At 33.7% G+C, this 17,040-nt stretch overlaps 1 protein-coding gene across 7 annotated transcripts in view; it reads left to right on the top strand.

Annotated features, from left to right (window-relative positions):
- The window catches only part of FNBP1L (formin binding protein 1 like), a 106,219-nt gene extending 89,179 nt beyond the window's left edge, over positions 1-17,040 (top strand). For 3 of the 7 annotated variants that reach the window (XM_008960514.4, XM_055115933.2, XM_055115917.2), the window contains 6 exons: positions 3,405-3,419; positions 6,481-6,590; positions 9,229-9,361; positions 9,734-9,828; positions 11,657-11,805; positions 13,330-17,040. In XM_008960514.4, coding sequence (XP_008958762.1) covers positions 3,405-3,419; positions 6,481-6,590; positions 9,229-9,361; positions 9,734-9,828; positions 11,657-11,805; positions 13,330-13,508 — 681 coding nt within the window. In that variant the 3' untranslated portion in view covers positions 13,509-17,040. The remainder of the gene's footprint in view (positions 1-3,404; positions 3,420-6,480; positions 6,591-9,228; positions 9,362-9,733; positions 9,829-11,656; positions 11,806-13,329) is intronic. The other 4 variants (XM_008960511.4, XM_055115929.2, XM_034931422.3 and 1 more) reach the window with 3 other exon arrangements.

Below are 17,040 nucleotides of genomic sequence, written 5' to 3'. Positions count from 1 at the left end.
ATGGTAGGTAATTGATGACATTTTGAAAAGTCCCCATGGATGAGTCTGTATTATAACTGTAGGCATGCCTATAATCACTTCTAAAAGCTCTGAACACTTGTTTGAAAGACTTTGAGAAATCATATTTGGGATTTCTATTGCCTGAGTTACAAGGCTAGAACTCATTCCCATGTTGCTTCCCTATGGCAGTTTATTTATTACTTATTTTTAATTTAAAATTGTTTTAAAGAGATGTGGTCTTGCTCTGTTGCCCAGGCTGATCTCAAACTCCTGGGCTCAAGCAGTCCTCCCACTTCAGCCTCCCAAAGTTCTGGGATTACAGGCATGAACCACTACTCCTCTGGCAATTTAGACTACACTAAATATTATATTGTTACATAAATCATGAGAAATTACTATGTAGTAGTCATGTTTTTGTAATCATTTGTATATCCTATATAATGAGTCTACCAGGCCCAGTTAAAATAGTCGTATTTTACACTATATAGTCATAGTCATATTTTCCACATGTAGTCATAGAGATGCGAGGTAAGTGTAGTTCTAAGGAAAAAAAAAAACTCAGGCAATTAGAGCTATGAACCCTGGAGAGAGAAGCTTAAATATGTGTCATCTTATTTTTTTTTTTTTGAATAAGTTTGTAGGTAGAATTTTACAACTGTAAAACTTAGAACTATTTGCTTATTGTTTCTCACAAATTATAGATATTTATAAGTTATTTACGTAAGATAGCATAAGTTATTTTTGTAGGGATCTAGTTTTAGAAGGCTGAAATCCCCTCCCAGATTTATTATTAGCTATACCACTCCAGAGAAGAAAGCAGTGTGAAAGAGAAAATATGACAAACCAACTAGGGGTTTAGAGGACAGAGCAGGGAAGAAAGTGGATTACAACTTTGAGGTTGAGAAATTTTTTTCTTTTGATTACCGTTTGGTATTTACTAGATATTTATCTCAAAAATTAACCTATAGAGATTTTTTTTCCACATAAGAATTTTCTCAATATAGAAAAATTCAAAAAGAAGAAGGTAAGCTTTAGTAAGCCTGCTTATATGTTTTTACATGGAATTTTCAGTCTATTAAGATTACAAAATAAGTCTAGAGGTTTCTTAAAACTGATGAGTTGTACCATTCAGTTCAGAAACTCTTGTTTTGTGCGATATTTGCTGCACATTGCTTTTCCTAAATAACTTCTTAAAAATTATGATTTTTTCTTTTTCTTTTCCTTTTTTAAAGAAAAACTCGTGTGTACAGATCCCAATATAAATTAAGGATATGAAAAATGTTTTTGAGTTTGACAGTGGTATCAGCAGATCTTTTCTGAGGGAGGAAGTTCTATAATTTCCTTCTGTGACATTAAGTTCTAACCGTTAATGGATATTTGAGGATATACTCGAACTTAACTACTTAAAAACAAACTAATAATTTTTACTCTATTGCTACTTTGAGTTTTATTGGATACTGTTTTTTAAGTTATTTATTTAGCAATGAGTCCAGGTTTTCTCTCTGAATATTTATGACTTTATAGACTTTCAGAGACATTTTTCTAAGTTTTTGTCTCTCCAGAGTAGTTCTCATGAAATTTTGTCCTATTTAAAATGAAATACACCTAATAATTTTAATTGTCTAAATGATTTCCTTTTTAGCTCTCTTGTGTTTATTAAATGTAGTTGAGTATATGAAGTTTTCTAGTTTATGAGTATATAATTGTATATGAGAATAAGATATTTTTGTATGGAACATGTATTACTTTAAAACCTTACACAGAACATATGTCTAATATTTTTACAAAGAACTTGAGCTTTGTACATCCCCAAATCTAATTATCAAATTTCCAATTGATAATTTAGTAAGACTAGATTAACAAATAGCTGAAACATTTGATATTTCAGCTATAATTATCTTAATGTTTTCTCTAAAATATTAATATAGAAATTAGAAAGATAATTTGCATCACTTAGAAATTTCACTGGTGAAAATTATCGAAAGATAAGTCAAATTCATATACTTCAAATATTTTGTTGCTTGTCCTATATATAATTTCATTTAATAACATTTTTGAAAGACTGTGAATATCTTTCTTCAAACCTTTCTATTTCCTTACCAGGAGTTTTTTAATAGCAAAATAAATTGTGGTTTTTGTTTCTCAAAAATACTGACAGTCTAAAGAATGTTAAGCTTAATTTGGAACGATAATGCATAGCAGTGACCAACTCATCAGAGATAAGGGGTAGATATTTTTGTCAGATTATTTATTAAAATTCATTCATATTTTTAATGTGAATTTTTTATCTGACATCTCCCCAACACCTTCTCTTAAAACATCGTGATTTAGAAAACAGGGAAAAGTAAAAATTTTACAGGCAGCTCACCAATTGAGATGAATGTGAAGATTAACTTTATAAAGCTCCGTTGCATTTTCTGGGTCACCGTGTGTGTGTATGTGTGTGGGTGTGTAGTTGGGATGCTATATAGATGCCATGCCAGTTGCAGAATCCTATTGACCCACAGAATGTGGGAGATATATCCATATCCATATACATATCTATATCTGTACACACACACATATATATACACATATATAAAGTATTGTTGTACAAGAGCACTATGGTTGGTCTCTTCAGAATCTGTGTCATTTCATATTTTCAGAAAGAATACATTTTAATCAATTTTCTAAAAATTGAAGTTATGTTTTTAGTGTTGTTCAAGCATATGGATTTTAAAATAAAACCTGAAAAATGGAAGCTATATTTTTAAAGCAAAATTCAACCTATATACTTGTATATATTAGGAAATGTGTACGGGAAACTTGAATCTGGATAACTCACTATTTTGAAAATAATGTGTTTTTAATGTACATTTTAAAAGATTTTAAAATGAAAGTAAAAATGTTACCCTCATCTAACCATGGTATATTTAAATTCAAACAGTACTTTGAAGTATAAAAATGTAGGTAATAGTGTTTTCTTTAACGCACTGGAAAGAACATTCTATTTTTTAATATTTCATGTAAGATTTCTTTTTAAATGTTTAATCTTAGAGTTCATATTCAACTTTTCAAATATTAGTAATTTGAGAATAAAGAGCTATAGAAGTGAAATCCACTTACATAAAATTCACTTTAAAAGAAAATGCATGATTACAGGTAGAATGTTTATTTTTAAGTTTTAGTTAAACATAGAAAATATCTGCCCATTATCATCAATGTATGCTTTTTTTTTTTTTTTTGCAAGTAATTTACTTTCCCAAAATGTGCTTAAAATGGTTTTTCCGGCATAATTGTTTGGATTGTGAAATGTACTTGATTTATTTTAGTATTGTAAAAAAGAATAGGCTATTGCATCTTCTGTATTATGGTTTCCTGTGAATAATTTACCATTTCTTTCTGTTTTCCATTGAACTATTCAGTGGTCGGTGAAGATGGTAAGCCTTATGTGCTGATCTATATACTGTGCCAACATTAAGTAATCTCAAAACATTGTTTTGTTTAATTCAAAACAAGTGGTAAATTACATCCCACGTTTTCACCTTGTGTGTTTTTTCTTTTTATAGTTTCATAGTCCAGCATATGCCAGTACTCTTGATGTCATAAGATTAGAAAATGTGGTTAATTGTCATCAACCCATTAAGTTCTTAAATGTCATTGAATGGAGTCCTTGTCATGTTACAGAGGAGCGTAAAATTGTGGTTAAACATTTTTTAAAGATTACATGGTAGAGCCACAGTTTGTTATGCAGAAGGAAAATTTAGCAAATATTATTTTGCTTAATAGCCTTTAAAAAATCGTATAAATTTGATTTGTAGTTTTATCCCCAGAGTCATTAGATTTTTCCAAAAAAAGAAAGAGAAGAGAAATTTCAAACTAGTATCATTATGGAGTTAGTCCTTGGTTCTTCTGTGCTATTGAAGGAGAATAGAAACACAAATGATCTAAATATCCTGTGTGTGTTCGTGTGGGGGGTGGGGCGGGGCGGGGAAGGTGTGTGTGTGTTTGGGATGTTCCTTGGTATGTTTATTTCAAACAAATTAATGGATCTACATTAGGAACTAACCCCAAAATTATTGTATAGGAAGCTATTGGAAAATAGACTACTCTTTTTTACATTGTTGGAATCAGCCTTTTATAAATTCCTTTGTAGTAAGAGAGGTTGTTAAATGCCCCAGAGGTCTTCTGAACATCCATAGGAAATAAAGTTAAGTTTAATTCTCATATTCTATGTAAGAATAGAGTTCCAATGTCAAATGGGATATTAGAAATGTAAGTGCCTCAGTATTTACTGTTCATAAATTTGAGAACAGGGTTTGATAAGGGATAAGTGGAATTCTGGCAGATTTACTTGTAGGTTATTGTGAGTTTATCATAATTTTGACAACAACAACAAAAAAAAACTCCACAGTATGTTGAAATGCATTTCTTCATTTTATTCAATAATTTTTCAAGATTTTTAGAAATATTTTTAAAAATCTAAATTAAGAAGTTTATTTTTGGCATATATATATACTAGTTTTCAAAACTTGTACTCCTTTTCTGTAATCCCAGCTATTTGGGAGGCTAAGGCGGGAGGATTGGTTGAGCCCAGGAGTTCGAGGCTATAGTGAGCCATGAGAGCTATGATCACTCAACTGCATTCCATTGTGGGCAACAGAATGAGACCCTGTCTCTACAAAAAACCTTCAACTCCAAAGTAGATTAAATATGACAAATTTATGTTGCAAATTAACCAGTAAATCTAAAGGAACTCAACAAAGGAAATTTCACCATTGATTTATTTAGGCCAGATTGGGTTGATTGATATCCTTGTTTCTGGTGATTGGTAAATGAAAAAAAAAAAAAAAAAAAAGCAACACTTAGGATGCCCTGCTTTTTTCTAGCAAGCTTGTTGAATATCCATAATGTACAGGCCACTGGGGAAAGAGGCTAGGGATTCTGTTATTAATTAAATGTTACATTTAATTATAGCTCATCCTAGGAGTGAGTTTTCTCTTTTCTGAAAGTAAGTGACTCATTCTTACACATGGTGAAATAAAGCTATTTAGCATATGTTACAGGCATAAGTGGCCCAAAGAGCAAGAACGTATTTGTTTTGAGAGCTCCTTTTAGCATCACTTTAACAAATTTGAATATTTATATTCTTTTTTCTTTTCTTTACCCTTTTTTTTTTTTTTTTTTTTTAAAAGACGGAGTCTCGCTCTTGTCGCCCAGCCTGGAGTGCAATGGCGCGATCTTGGCTCACTGCAACCTCTGCCTTCCGGGTTCAAGTGATTCTCCTGCCTCAGCCTCTCCCGAGTAGCTGGGATTACAGGCGCCTGCCACCACGCCTGGCTAATTTATTGTATTTTTAGTAGAGACAGGGTTTCATCATGTCGGCCAGGCTCCAGTCTGGCCTCAAACTCCTGACCTTAGGTGATCCACCCACCTCAGCCTCCCAAAGTGTTGGGATTACAGGCGTGAGCCACTGCGCCTGGCCTCATGTTAATATTCTTAGAATAACCATTTTGAAAAGAAAATGAATAGTGACAGGCATCATCAATTTCTGGAGTATATATAAAGATTTAAGTAATATAGGTTTATATTAAATAGATTCAATAGCAGCTAATATTGGTTCTGTTGTAATCTGTAATATAAGTAACAGTGATTAAAATAACATTTAAGGGAAAAGGTGTCATTTGGAGCAGATGTTTACATTTAAATACTAGTACTTTTTCTTAAATTGCATAGTTTTTTGAATATCAAAACTTTAAAAAATTTTCAGACATCAAGGATCTTTCCTAAAGAAGGATTTTATCCTTCTTTCAGTAACAACTGAGGTATGTTATTTGGTTTACAAAAGGTTAATTGAAAATATACTGTTGTTCGAATATAATTTCTGCTCAGTGGATACTTCTATCTTTGGTTTTTAATGACCAGGTATGTTTTGAATGGTTTAATCAGTTGTTCAAAGACTATATGTAGTGTTAAAGTATATTTCATTAGATTGTCTTTGTGAGGTAAGTTTCTTAATTATATTCATATTTTCAGTTCGAACATTTGTAACATTCTGAATGTCATGGCAATGGGTTTTATTTGGAAATGTTGTGATATGTTATATATAAAACAATACCCTGTATAGACAAGAATGTTACGTGTTTCCATTTTGTTGTTGTTGCTGTAAGAAGGTTTACATGTATTCATTATAACTCTGCCAAGATTTGAAAGTAATGTGATACTACCTACCAGTTATCTGTATCTGGGTATGATTTTACTTATTCTGTTTCATGGTTTTATAAAATGACTGAAATTTGAGCTCTTTTCTTCAGTACATTGTTTTCATTAACATATACGCATAAACACACACATCTGTGTAGATTTTTTTTTAAGGGGTTGCTTGAGGCAAATTTGAAATTAAACTTAAGATTGGTATGTATTCTTATTTTATAGCAGGTATATTTTAAAAATAACATTTCCCGAAACTGTCTATTATAATGATTTAGATTCTCTTTTCAGGGCCCAGCACTAGAAGATTTCAGTCATCTGCCACCAGAACAGAGACGTAAAAAACTACAGCAGCGCATTGATGAACTTAACAGAGAACTACAGAAAGAATCAGACCAAAAGTATTATTCCTTTAAGTTTTCTCTATCATTATTATTTTAGGATCTACTTTGAGTGACGCCCTTAAATGTGATATACAGAAGGTTTAAAAATCATACATCCTAATTGAAATATCTTTTGAGAGAGAATTATACTCCTACCCTGGAAATTTTTATGGTTACCCTGTCATAGGTTAGAGAATTTCCTTGGTTGCAGATTTTTATTGAATGCTAATATGCCTTCATTAATTTGCAAAAAATTTCTTAATATTTTATTATCAAGAGTAGTTTCATCAGCACTACCTCTTATACTTTGATATATTTTCATTTTGCTTTTATATATAAATTGATTTCATTAGCAACCTGAGGCTATTTTGTAGCAAAACATTTGGCAAACGGTGCTTGATTACTGACGGCTTCATATTTGTTCACACATAGGTTTACTTTTTTATTTCATTTTTATAAGACGTTTCCTCTAGTTTAATTTTTTAAAAATAGACATAGAAGAATTATTCACGATCATTAAAGTGTTATTACAATGAATTGGTGACTTGCTATGTCTTCACTTACGATAAAATTGGGGCTTAAATTGTAGCATGAGAGATTGAAGTTTTGATGCTAAGAATTAGTGTATCAGGTGTGATGTGGCGCTTAATCATAATGAAATATTTGCAATACCTTTGATTCTCATTCACAGTAGCTGTGTTCTGTAAAGTCACTGTGAACACTAAATTATGGAATACTGAAACATTGCTCTTAGGGAGATACAGGGTTAGGTTCTAGGTAGCCACTGGTCACAATGTTTCAGTCAGCTGATTGGCACATAACCTTTTTTTATTTGTGTTTCTGTGTAAAAACACCTTATTTCATATATGATGTTGATTTATTAACTTTGATTTTTTTCTAATAGCACTGTAACTCATGCTTGAACAAAGCTTATCTAAGATTAGAATTTTCTCTGTAAGGTAATAAATATCACAGCCTTCTTGTGCTTCAGAACACTAGACAGCACTTGATTGCCATGCTTAGGGGCTATTTTAAACACCAATATCAACAAAAAGCATAAAAATATGAGAAACATTACACTAAATGAGTAGATTGCAAAAAGGATACATGTCCAGAATATGAGAATACAAGCAAGAAGGCCAGAGTGTCACTGGTTTGACCACAGTTTAGAACTTGAATGTACCTCTGGTGACTCAAATTTTCCCAGATATCTGCATGTCCAAAACAAGAGTAAAGGCACAGAAATGTGAATGTTCTTGCCATGGACTGGAATTAGTGCTAATCCAGAGAGACTTGGTTAAAAATTATGTGGAACATAATAATAGAAGTTGAAGATGAAGAAGTATAGGACTTGTGAAAAATTCTGAATGCTTTTCTGTGAAGTTCTGTAGGTATTACAGTCCCCAGTTATTGAGAGAAGGGGTAACATTATTAGCTCTGTGTGATAAAAGATAATTGAAAACTGTATGAAGAGTAAATAGTATAGGAAAGAGATTGGAGGTAGAAGACTTTAACAATCCAGGTGAGAGATGCTGAGGGCCTAAATTAAGGCATGGCCATGGGAATAGAAAGGAGGAATAGAAAAAAGAATCATTTCAAAGCCAAAGTAGGTTGTACTTTCACCTGATTGGATGCTGGAGAAGAGAAAACATGGAGGAAGCTTAAAAAAAAAAAAAAAAAGATTTGTAGCTATAGATTTAATTGCAACAATAAGAAAAAAGTTTAGGGCAAAGATAAAGATTTTGTTTATGTTGATTTTTGAAATGTGAAAAATCCATATTAGAAGTGTCCAGTTGGGTTTAAAGATATGAATCTAGAATTCAGGAGAGAGAGGTCTGGAGATACGCATTTGAAAATCATCTGAAGATGGATGACATTAAAACAATTAAGAGATCATCCTCCAACAAGACTGTAGGAAGAGACGAGAAGAAACCTTTGTCATTTTATGTAATACACATTTAAAGGTTGAACAAAGAAGGAGAAAGAAGGCAGTGAGGGAGATTGTGAGAAAGCAGAGGTGGGGAGGAGGAAAAAGAAAATGTAACCTATAGGAAGTCATGAAGGAAAAGAGTATTGAGGAGTGTTAGTCAATAGTGTCAGATGTTAGAGTCAAGGACAGCTAATTGAGGCACAACCGATTGTAATATGATTAGAGAATAGGAGGTAGGTTGAGAGGAATTGGCAAATGACTGACTTTGGGTGGGGGCAAGTTAAAGCTGCCATTCCTATTTCTAGCAGAGGTGAGTGGGAGGACAATGATGACGTATGAGCTAAGGAACACTGTGGAATAGTGTGGCTGAGTTGGAATATAATGAGTTTGATTTGGGACATGATGAGCTGAAGAATATTCTTCCAGCCCTTGATTTTGTATGTGTGTGTATATGTACATATAAATAAAATTCCTTGTTTAGAAAGCAGGAAGTAAGAAATGAACTCTGTTCTCTTTTGGTATTCTGATTGTCTTCATAAATTAGTAACTCTATATGTTATCACCTTTATGCAAATTGTCTTTAATCAGGTCATGTTAGACAAACTTAAAAAGATATGACTCTACTTAAGATTAAGCTGCGTACGAGTCCCCAGAGTCCAATAAAACTCTTTTATCTGGAAGCATATGAAGTTAATATTTAATTCTGTGGTTCCTTCTCTTTTTTAGAGATGCACTCAACAAAATGAAAGATGTATATGAGAAGAATCCACAAATGGGGGATCCAGGGAGTTTGCAGCCTAAATTAGCAGAGACCATGAATAACATTGACCGCCTACGAATGGAAATCCATAAGAATGAGGTAGATTTGTTATTCAGCACTTGTCAAGATAAATTATTATTATAAACTTCATTATGATAGATTGGTTTTTGTTAGAATTATCTTCAAATGTTTATATTTAATGTTAGGGTTTATGATCTTAAAGTATTATTGTGATGTGTGTTATTTAATCTCATTAAAGTTTTTTATTTAGACCTTTATATAAGATTAAACATTTATACTATTTTTTTGAATCAGCTATAAAGTTGATCCTTTGACCAGTTTGGAATAAAGGTTTCACATCTCTAAGAATTACATAATTATAAAAACTTAAACACATTTTAAATGTAGATATCTTATGAGCTTTTAAACATATTTATTGAGCTCAGTTGTTTGCTTATTTTTTTTCCTAAGGCTTGGCTCTCTGAAGTCGAAGGCAAAACAGGTGGGAGAGGAGACAGAAGACATAGCAGTGACATAAATCATCTTGTAACACAGGGACGAGAAAGGTGATTTTTTGTATTTTATTTGTATTTCTTCTCCCCAGAGTTTTCTCACCCTTTTGTCCTAAACTTTATACAATTCGTTTTTTTCTTCCAAATTTAACAAGTTCAGCTTTTGGTAACCTCAGTCTTTTGAACTTAAGTAATTTTCTTTAGTGATAATTACAGGTGAAGTAGGAAAGTTCATCTTGCTATTCAATCCTAGTTTGTCATGCATCCAAACACAGAGCTAGGAACATAGAAAATTCTTGGAGCTACAGTCTGAGGGCCTAGGCTCCTCAGGCATGGGAAGGTTTCCTAAGGTTCAAGTGGAATTAGGGTCGCCTATGCCAAAGAAAAATTTTACTATCAAATAGCTCAGAGTTTTGTGAAGAAAAAAAAATGTATTGTTTGTTTGGACCAGAGCTTCCAAAAGACACTTTGCTAAGTTTCTGTACCACTTGTGACATTTCTTTCTTGATGTATTATATCTTTTTTTCCAGACTAAAAGTCCACAAATTAGGATTCACCTTAGAGAAAAATGTGAGAGGCCTAGTAACAACTCTTAGTTTTCTACTTAATTACAGTGTAATCTGAGCAAGTTCATTTTTAATGCTCCCTAAGTCTCAATTTCCTGAAATATAAAATGGAGGTTAAAATATCCACCGTTTAGGTTAGTAAAAAAATAATACACATAAAGCACCTAGTAGTGAATAGTGGTAATAGTAGTATCACTTCTTGAAAGAGTACATATCTTTAATCTGTTAAGAGATACCCACAAATTACTGGTTTTTCTTATTAGGTAAAACTCAGATTAAAAGGATCTAATTTCTTTGGCATGTGTTATTTCTCTGGCTTCCAGGCTTACTGAAAGTACTGTTAAAATCTAATTCTGTAAAATTTTCCATTATTAAATCTAATTCAGTCATTTGATTCTTCAGCAAAATTATTAACATTTTTCTCTGATTTAAAAAATTTTAAGAAAAATAAATAGTGTTTGTATTACCTGCTTTTTTGGATTTTTTAAGTTACCAACTTCCCTGTTACCATGATTAGTTGGAAATTTACTTTACTTTTTATTTTAGTTGAGAATCTTTTAATTTTCAGTGACAGAATGAATACTTTACCCATGCTGGCTTAAACTAAAAATGGACTTCATTGGCTGACTTTAGGGAGAGCTTGATCTAGGAGCTCAGATATTATCCCTAGGACTCAATTTCTCTCCACCTCACAGCTGTGCTTTCTACTGTGTTGGCTTCCTTTTAAGGCTCCAAAGCTCTAGGCGAGTATTCCTGCAGGTTTCGAGTCCAGTAGAAAAGGGACAGAGTGAGTTCTCTTCCAAGAGTCCCAAGCAAAAGTTTCTGTGCATTTCTTACATCTGATTAGGTTACAGGACTTCTTGTGAACTGGTTATATAGATGCTTGCTCTGATGGGCCACTCCAGATTCAGAATAGAAACAATTCCACCTGAAGCGTGTGAACTAAACATGGATATGCATGGGTCCCTTAAGGAATTTTAGGATGATAAATTTGGGATGATGGAAGACAAGGGTCTAGAACGTTTTTCTGTTTTATCTCTAGATCCAGTGACAGTGAGGTGTATTTACTGAATAATACTTTGTGCCTAGAATATTGTAATCTTGTAATTTTTTTTTAATTCAGGAAATTCAGCAAAGCAGCATTTTGTATTAGAAGTAATTTGTATACTTGACATTTGAAAAAAATAGGGCTTAAGTGGAAACTGTGTCATTAATATTTAATTTTTGGAATTGATCCTGAGGTGATCAATTTATAAATAATATATAGAATTATCATGTTTATGATACTTGATCAGAGATAATTTTTTGTTTTATAGTCCTGAGGGAAGTTACACTGATGATGCAAACCAGGAAGTCCGTGGGCCACCCCAGCAGCATGGTCACCACAATGAGTTTGATGATGAATTTGAGGATGATGATCCCTTGCCTGCTATTGGACACTGCAAAGCTATCTACCCTTTTGATGGTATGATTTTCTTAATAATATTGTATGTGAAAAAATTGGTTCTTTAAAAGTATTTACATCAAGTCACTCACTGTAGTATCCTTATTTAAGTAATATACGTTGTCAGAAAATTATTATCCCATTTCTTTAGTATGCATACTTTTGTTATAACTGTATTACAAATGTAGATATTTTTCTTCCATACATGGAATTAAAAGGAAATTACCCACGTTACTAGCATCCTAATACAGATTACTAATTAATTATCAATTTTGGTCAATGCAGAATTTTCACCAGAGTTCTTACTGTGTACATGTCCTAAACAAAGTTGAGGCAGCTTGAACATGTAGCCCAACCCAGGAAGCGGGATGCTGGTGGATGCCACTTCATGTTCTTCCTTGTAGCTTACTAACATTAAGAGACAGGTACAAGGCATAGCTAGCTGAATGCCATCATCATATACTGAGTCTGTAGGCCACCTGTTTAGATGAAAGTGGGAGAGAATGTAGTAGCTACTGACTATGTTATCTCTTACTCTATGAAAGTTGAAGAACAAACTCTGGAAGGGAAGTAAGGCACTGAGGCCTTCTCCTGCAGATTTTTAGTTCCTCTTTATCCTGGACTGTGAAAAATACTTTCCCTCAACTAACAGGAGAACTGAGTGACACTTTCATAAATAAACGGTTGTAAAATGGTGCTTGATTTAAGGTCTTTCTCCCCCCTTCATGTTGGTTTAAAATTGAGCAAAGTCTCTAGTAACTTCTTATTAGAAAATATATTAAATTTAAGACCTTGCAGCCAAGTGCAGTGATGTGTGCCTATAGTCCCAGACACTTGGGAGGCTGCGGTGAGAGGATTGCTTGAGCCCAGGAGTTCGAATCCAACCTGGGCAGTAAGAACCTATCTCTAAAACAAAACAAAAGAAAACAAACTTGCTATAATGTAATCTAGAGAGTAGGGAAGCAATTTGGCACGTGTTAAATGAAGATTCAGTTGTGAAAATTGTTACTGCTAAGCAGGTTGGGGGTGGTTGGGGATAGAGAGTAAAAGAGTTGTGTATGGCCATTCTGTTTCTACCATCTCTAGAGTCAAACCCGTATTTTTCTCTGTTCTCCCTTCAAACTCTCTTTTTTCCTTCTTTCTTCTTGCTCTTTTGCTATCTAGTTACTGTTTTCCTAATCCATACCTGCTGAATTTTTTTAGATAGTAATACTACTAAAATTTGGGAAAAGAGTTGGAATAGTGACATAGGAATTAGAATACCCTGTCAAATCATGTAATGTCACTGTGACTCAGTTAACTTCATCCGTTACATGGCGGTGATGTTATCCAGCCCTGCAGGCTTATTATGCAGCTCAAATGAGAGAATGTATATGAAAGTGCTGGGTAAGCCACAAAGCACAATAGAGATGTTGCTAGTGAGAGTCAGTAGTTCCAGGTACATTGAAATCTAGTAGGGTTTCATTGTATTTTGTGCGTTGTATTTGTAACTTAAAAAAAAATTATCACAATGCTTAAATTATGCTTGTGAAAACTCTCATCTAGGACATAATGAAGGTACTCTAGCAATGAAAGAAGGTGAAGTTCTCTACATTATAGAGGAGGACAAAGGTGACGGATGGACAAGAGCTCGGAGACAGAACGGTGAAGAAGGCTACGTTCCCACGTCATACATAGATGTAACTCTAGAGAAAAACAGTAAAGGTGCAGTAACTTATATCTAAACTAACCAGGCACGTTTGTGCCATGTGTGACATAGGAAGAGTAACATAAAATGAAAACACATTCAACAGGTTGAAAAAAATAAGGAAACTTAAAGGGCATCCAAGATTAATTGTTCACTATGTGAGCTGAGTGTAGGCTTGATCTTGTGAATATTACCACAAGAAACATTTTGTGGCACTTTACTGTTTGAGTAACGTTGGTGTGAAGCTTAATTGATGCCTTTTGCTTTATGTCCTGCTTAAGTCTGTGTGAAGGATTTGTGTTTTTCTGCCTTACAAATAGAATTTGATTTATTGGGCAGGAATTCATGGATAGTAATGCTCTCTGCCCCCTTTACTTCAGAAAACACAGTGACTTTAGTGAATTTGAATAGTGAAACTGCTCTGAAATGCTATGGAAAGCCGACTCCCCAAAGAGTGGTTTCTTCTAGAAGTTTGAATTTGTAGCTACAGTTTCCAAGAAGAAAAATAGTAGTTGGATAATTTGGTAAAATAATAACATCATTTTCATTTTCTTACCTATTCTTAACTTTGGTTTCCTAAAGGAAGAAAATAAGCAGGTAGCACATAATCTATTTAAGTAGATTTAAAGAGAGTTTCAAAATAAATCTCCTGGTCTAGCTCTTAGGTGAATAAAATAGATTTTGTTTGAGACCTCAAAATATTTTGAGGTTAGCTGGTAATTTTCAATAATTTACAAGCTTCCTTCCAAACTAATCTCATACTTTTGTATGTTTCATCTTGAAAATATCTTTTGGGAAATACCACTTTAGTGATTATTTAGCATTTAGCAGTTACACATAGGAAAATACACAGTTACATAGAAAAATACACATTTGAAGATAGAGGAAACCTTGAATGGAGGGGAAGTGTTGACAAATTTTAATTTTTAAAGGAGAAACTTTTTGACTATCTGGGTTAGAGGAAGATATGTGTACCACCTTTAGGGCATTTTGTTATTTCCGCTGAATCATTAGTTATTAGGATAGATAAATTTTTCCAATTAGTTTCAGCAAGCATTGTTGGAAACACTGTGCAGTCAAGGATTGTGCAGTGCTGGTTGTGTGATCACACCCTGAGTCAGTGGTGTGGGGAAGTAAAGTGTGAAGAAGCAGTAAGATTGGTTTTTAATTTTGCCCATGTTTTAAATTTTCCTGGTGTTTTCGGTAGCTGACTATAAAATGATAGAGACATTTGGGACAGGCACTTTAAACTGAACACCCCTTTTGGTTTTACCAAAGGTCTTCAGTAATTGTTCTTTTCTTTTTCCTCCTGGACTGCAGGTTCCTGAAGAGGGTTTCTGAGGAAATGGGCAAGATGTTGAAGGAGGTTACATGCAGCTGCTTTTGGGGGAGGGTATTAGAGTTGTCAGGCTCAAAGAGAGTGAGAGAAGCAAGTTGCATGAGTGCATGCAGACATGATTTTTTTTTTACTAACTTCATTAGCATTTCCATACATTGTTTTTAAAAATCATAATACCAACCCTTAAGTTCCTAGTTCACAGTTATTCCCACAAAAGAAAAAGCCAACAATAGTGTACCATTTTTCTATTTATTTTATTGCTGTCTAATCAATAAAGAATGCAGAGCTGTCAAAAAATGTGTCTTACATTAGCTGTCCCAACAGGATTGTCTTCCCTCCCAGCTCTGTTTTAATTGGCTTTTAGACCCACTATCTGTCAGATCCTTGCCATCTGTCAGTGTCTGCCTGCGCCACCTCCGTGCTTGCTTAACATCCTGTTGCATGTCTAGCGTGATTGAGCTAGATTTTTCAGGCATGTCTTTAGATTCCCTTGTTCTTGTCAAAGCCTTGTTTTGTTTTACATTTGTAGTGCAAATCACTTTGTCAAACATCTCCAGCACTAATGTTTCCATCTTAGTATTTGTGCACACTGCTATAACTTCCCCACTGCAAACATTCCAGTTTTGGCATTACGAAGAAGTAGCTGTGAACCTGAAGTATTTATGATAAGAAAAAGAAAACATCTCTGCTGTAGCCTACAGCCCAGTTGAAAGAACTCTTTGAAACGTGATACATCTTCAGCACCTCAGTCTGGGAAGAATCTATAGTCAGCACTGAAATCCTGGCATAATAAACACAGAAGATATTCACCACCTCAAGACAAAGGACTATTGTCAAAAGTCAGCTGCTTCCATTCAAATGCTGCCTTAAACTTGAGTGCCTAAATCTGTTGATTGCCAACACTACCACTACAGTATCCCACAAAGGGCTTTATGTGTCAGCTCAGTGCGACCTGCTTTAACTCTGCAGCACCGCTGCAGCTGCCGATGTAGCCTCGGTAGGTGGCTATTAGAGCTCTACCATATACAGTGGTGCATCTTCAAATTTATGCATCAAACTAAAGACATGTCCAAGTCCATTTTAATTTCCTCAGTGGTTTTATGAGAAGTTTTATGGACCTCCCCCAATTGTCTTTTTATTTTGGGTTATGACGATCATGTTTGATAATTACAATGATAGTCTCTTTCCACGTGATGCTTTTGTTTGAACCTGATAAAATTTAGTGAAACTTTGTAATGATCTATGTGCACTTTTACTTGTAAAATGGAATTTCTGTATGTTTATACTTGTAAATATGATTGTTGTTAGTGCTCCTGTTGCTCATGGTCTCCTGCCTCGCATTTGTGATTCTGTTAATGACATGTATCTTAACTAATTTCTTAGTGGTGTTGTAATAGGGAGATGGGGCAGGTGGGGGGTTATTTGTACCACTGAATCTTCATTAATTTGGTTCTTTACTGTTTTGAGGGGAGAAAGAACGTGAAATGGTTTGTGTATTATTGAATTTTAAGCAATATTTTAGAAGCTGTGTGACTGCTTTAATAACTTTTTCCCAGTGTTATTTGAATCATACTACCCGTTATACTAAAGTTGAATGACAATTGTGTGAAAGTTACTGCCTTCATAAGATCAAGTCACCACTGTTACACAGCTGACATATAGTGTATTACCTTTGCAGCTAGTAAACTATAAAGTTTAGATATTGAATCTCGTTACAGGGTTATTTATATAATGTGACATTATTCAGTACTGACAGACTACATGAAGTAGTTTTAAAATCTAGTGCTATTTTTATTTTAAAGGTTAGCAATGAGGAGGAAATGCGATCTGGCTGTGTTTGTCTTCTGTACAAAGCCTGAAGTGCTTATGGTTTTTTGGCTAACAGCCACAGAGGGCAAAGTTTAAGACTTTCTTGTAAGGACTAACTGTTCTTTTCAAGCTACTGTTTGTTTTTCTAAAAGCAGGATTTGCTTCCGTAGGAGGCAAGTTCCTTGATGTGGAATAGTGCAACCTGTATATGGGTTATTATAATAGGAAAGACATTTGTACTTGCACAGTTTAAATCATTCTTAAATTTTGAACATGTGAATTGTCCCAAAAAATCTTTAATTTTTTGGTAATTTTTACTCTTTTTGTGCACATGTTGATTTCTTAATGGTAAATCCTTCATTTAAAAATAGTGTTCTCTGTTGAGAATATTTTCATGGAATAAAACAATCTTTTCATGGCC

This window comes from Pan paniscus, chromosome 1 (genome assembly GCF_029289425.2).
Source record: "Pan paniscus chromosome 1, NHGRI_mPanPan1-v2.0_pri, whole genome shotgun sequence".
In the NCBI taxonomy this organism is placed as follows: Eukaryota; Metazoa; Chordata; class Mammalia; order Primates; family Hominidae; genus Pan; species Pan paniscus.
This window is presented reverse-complemented; position numbering and strand designations above follow the sequence as displayed.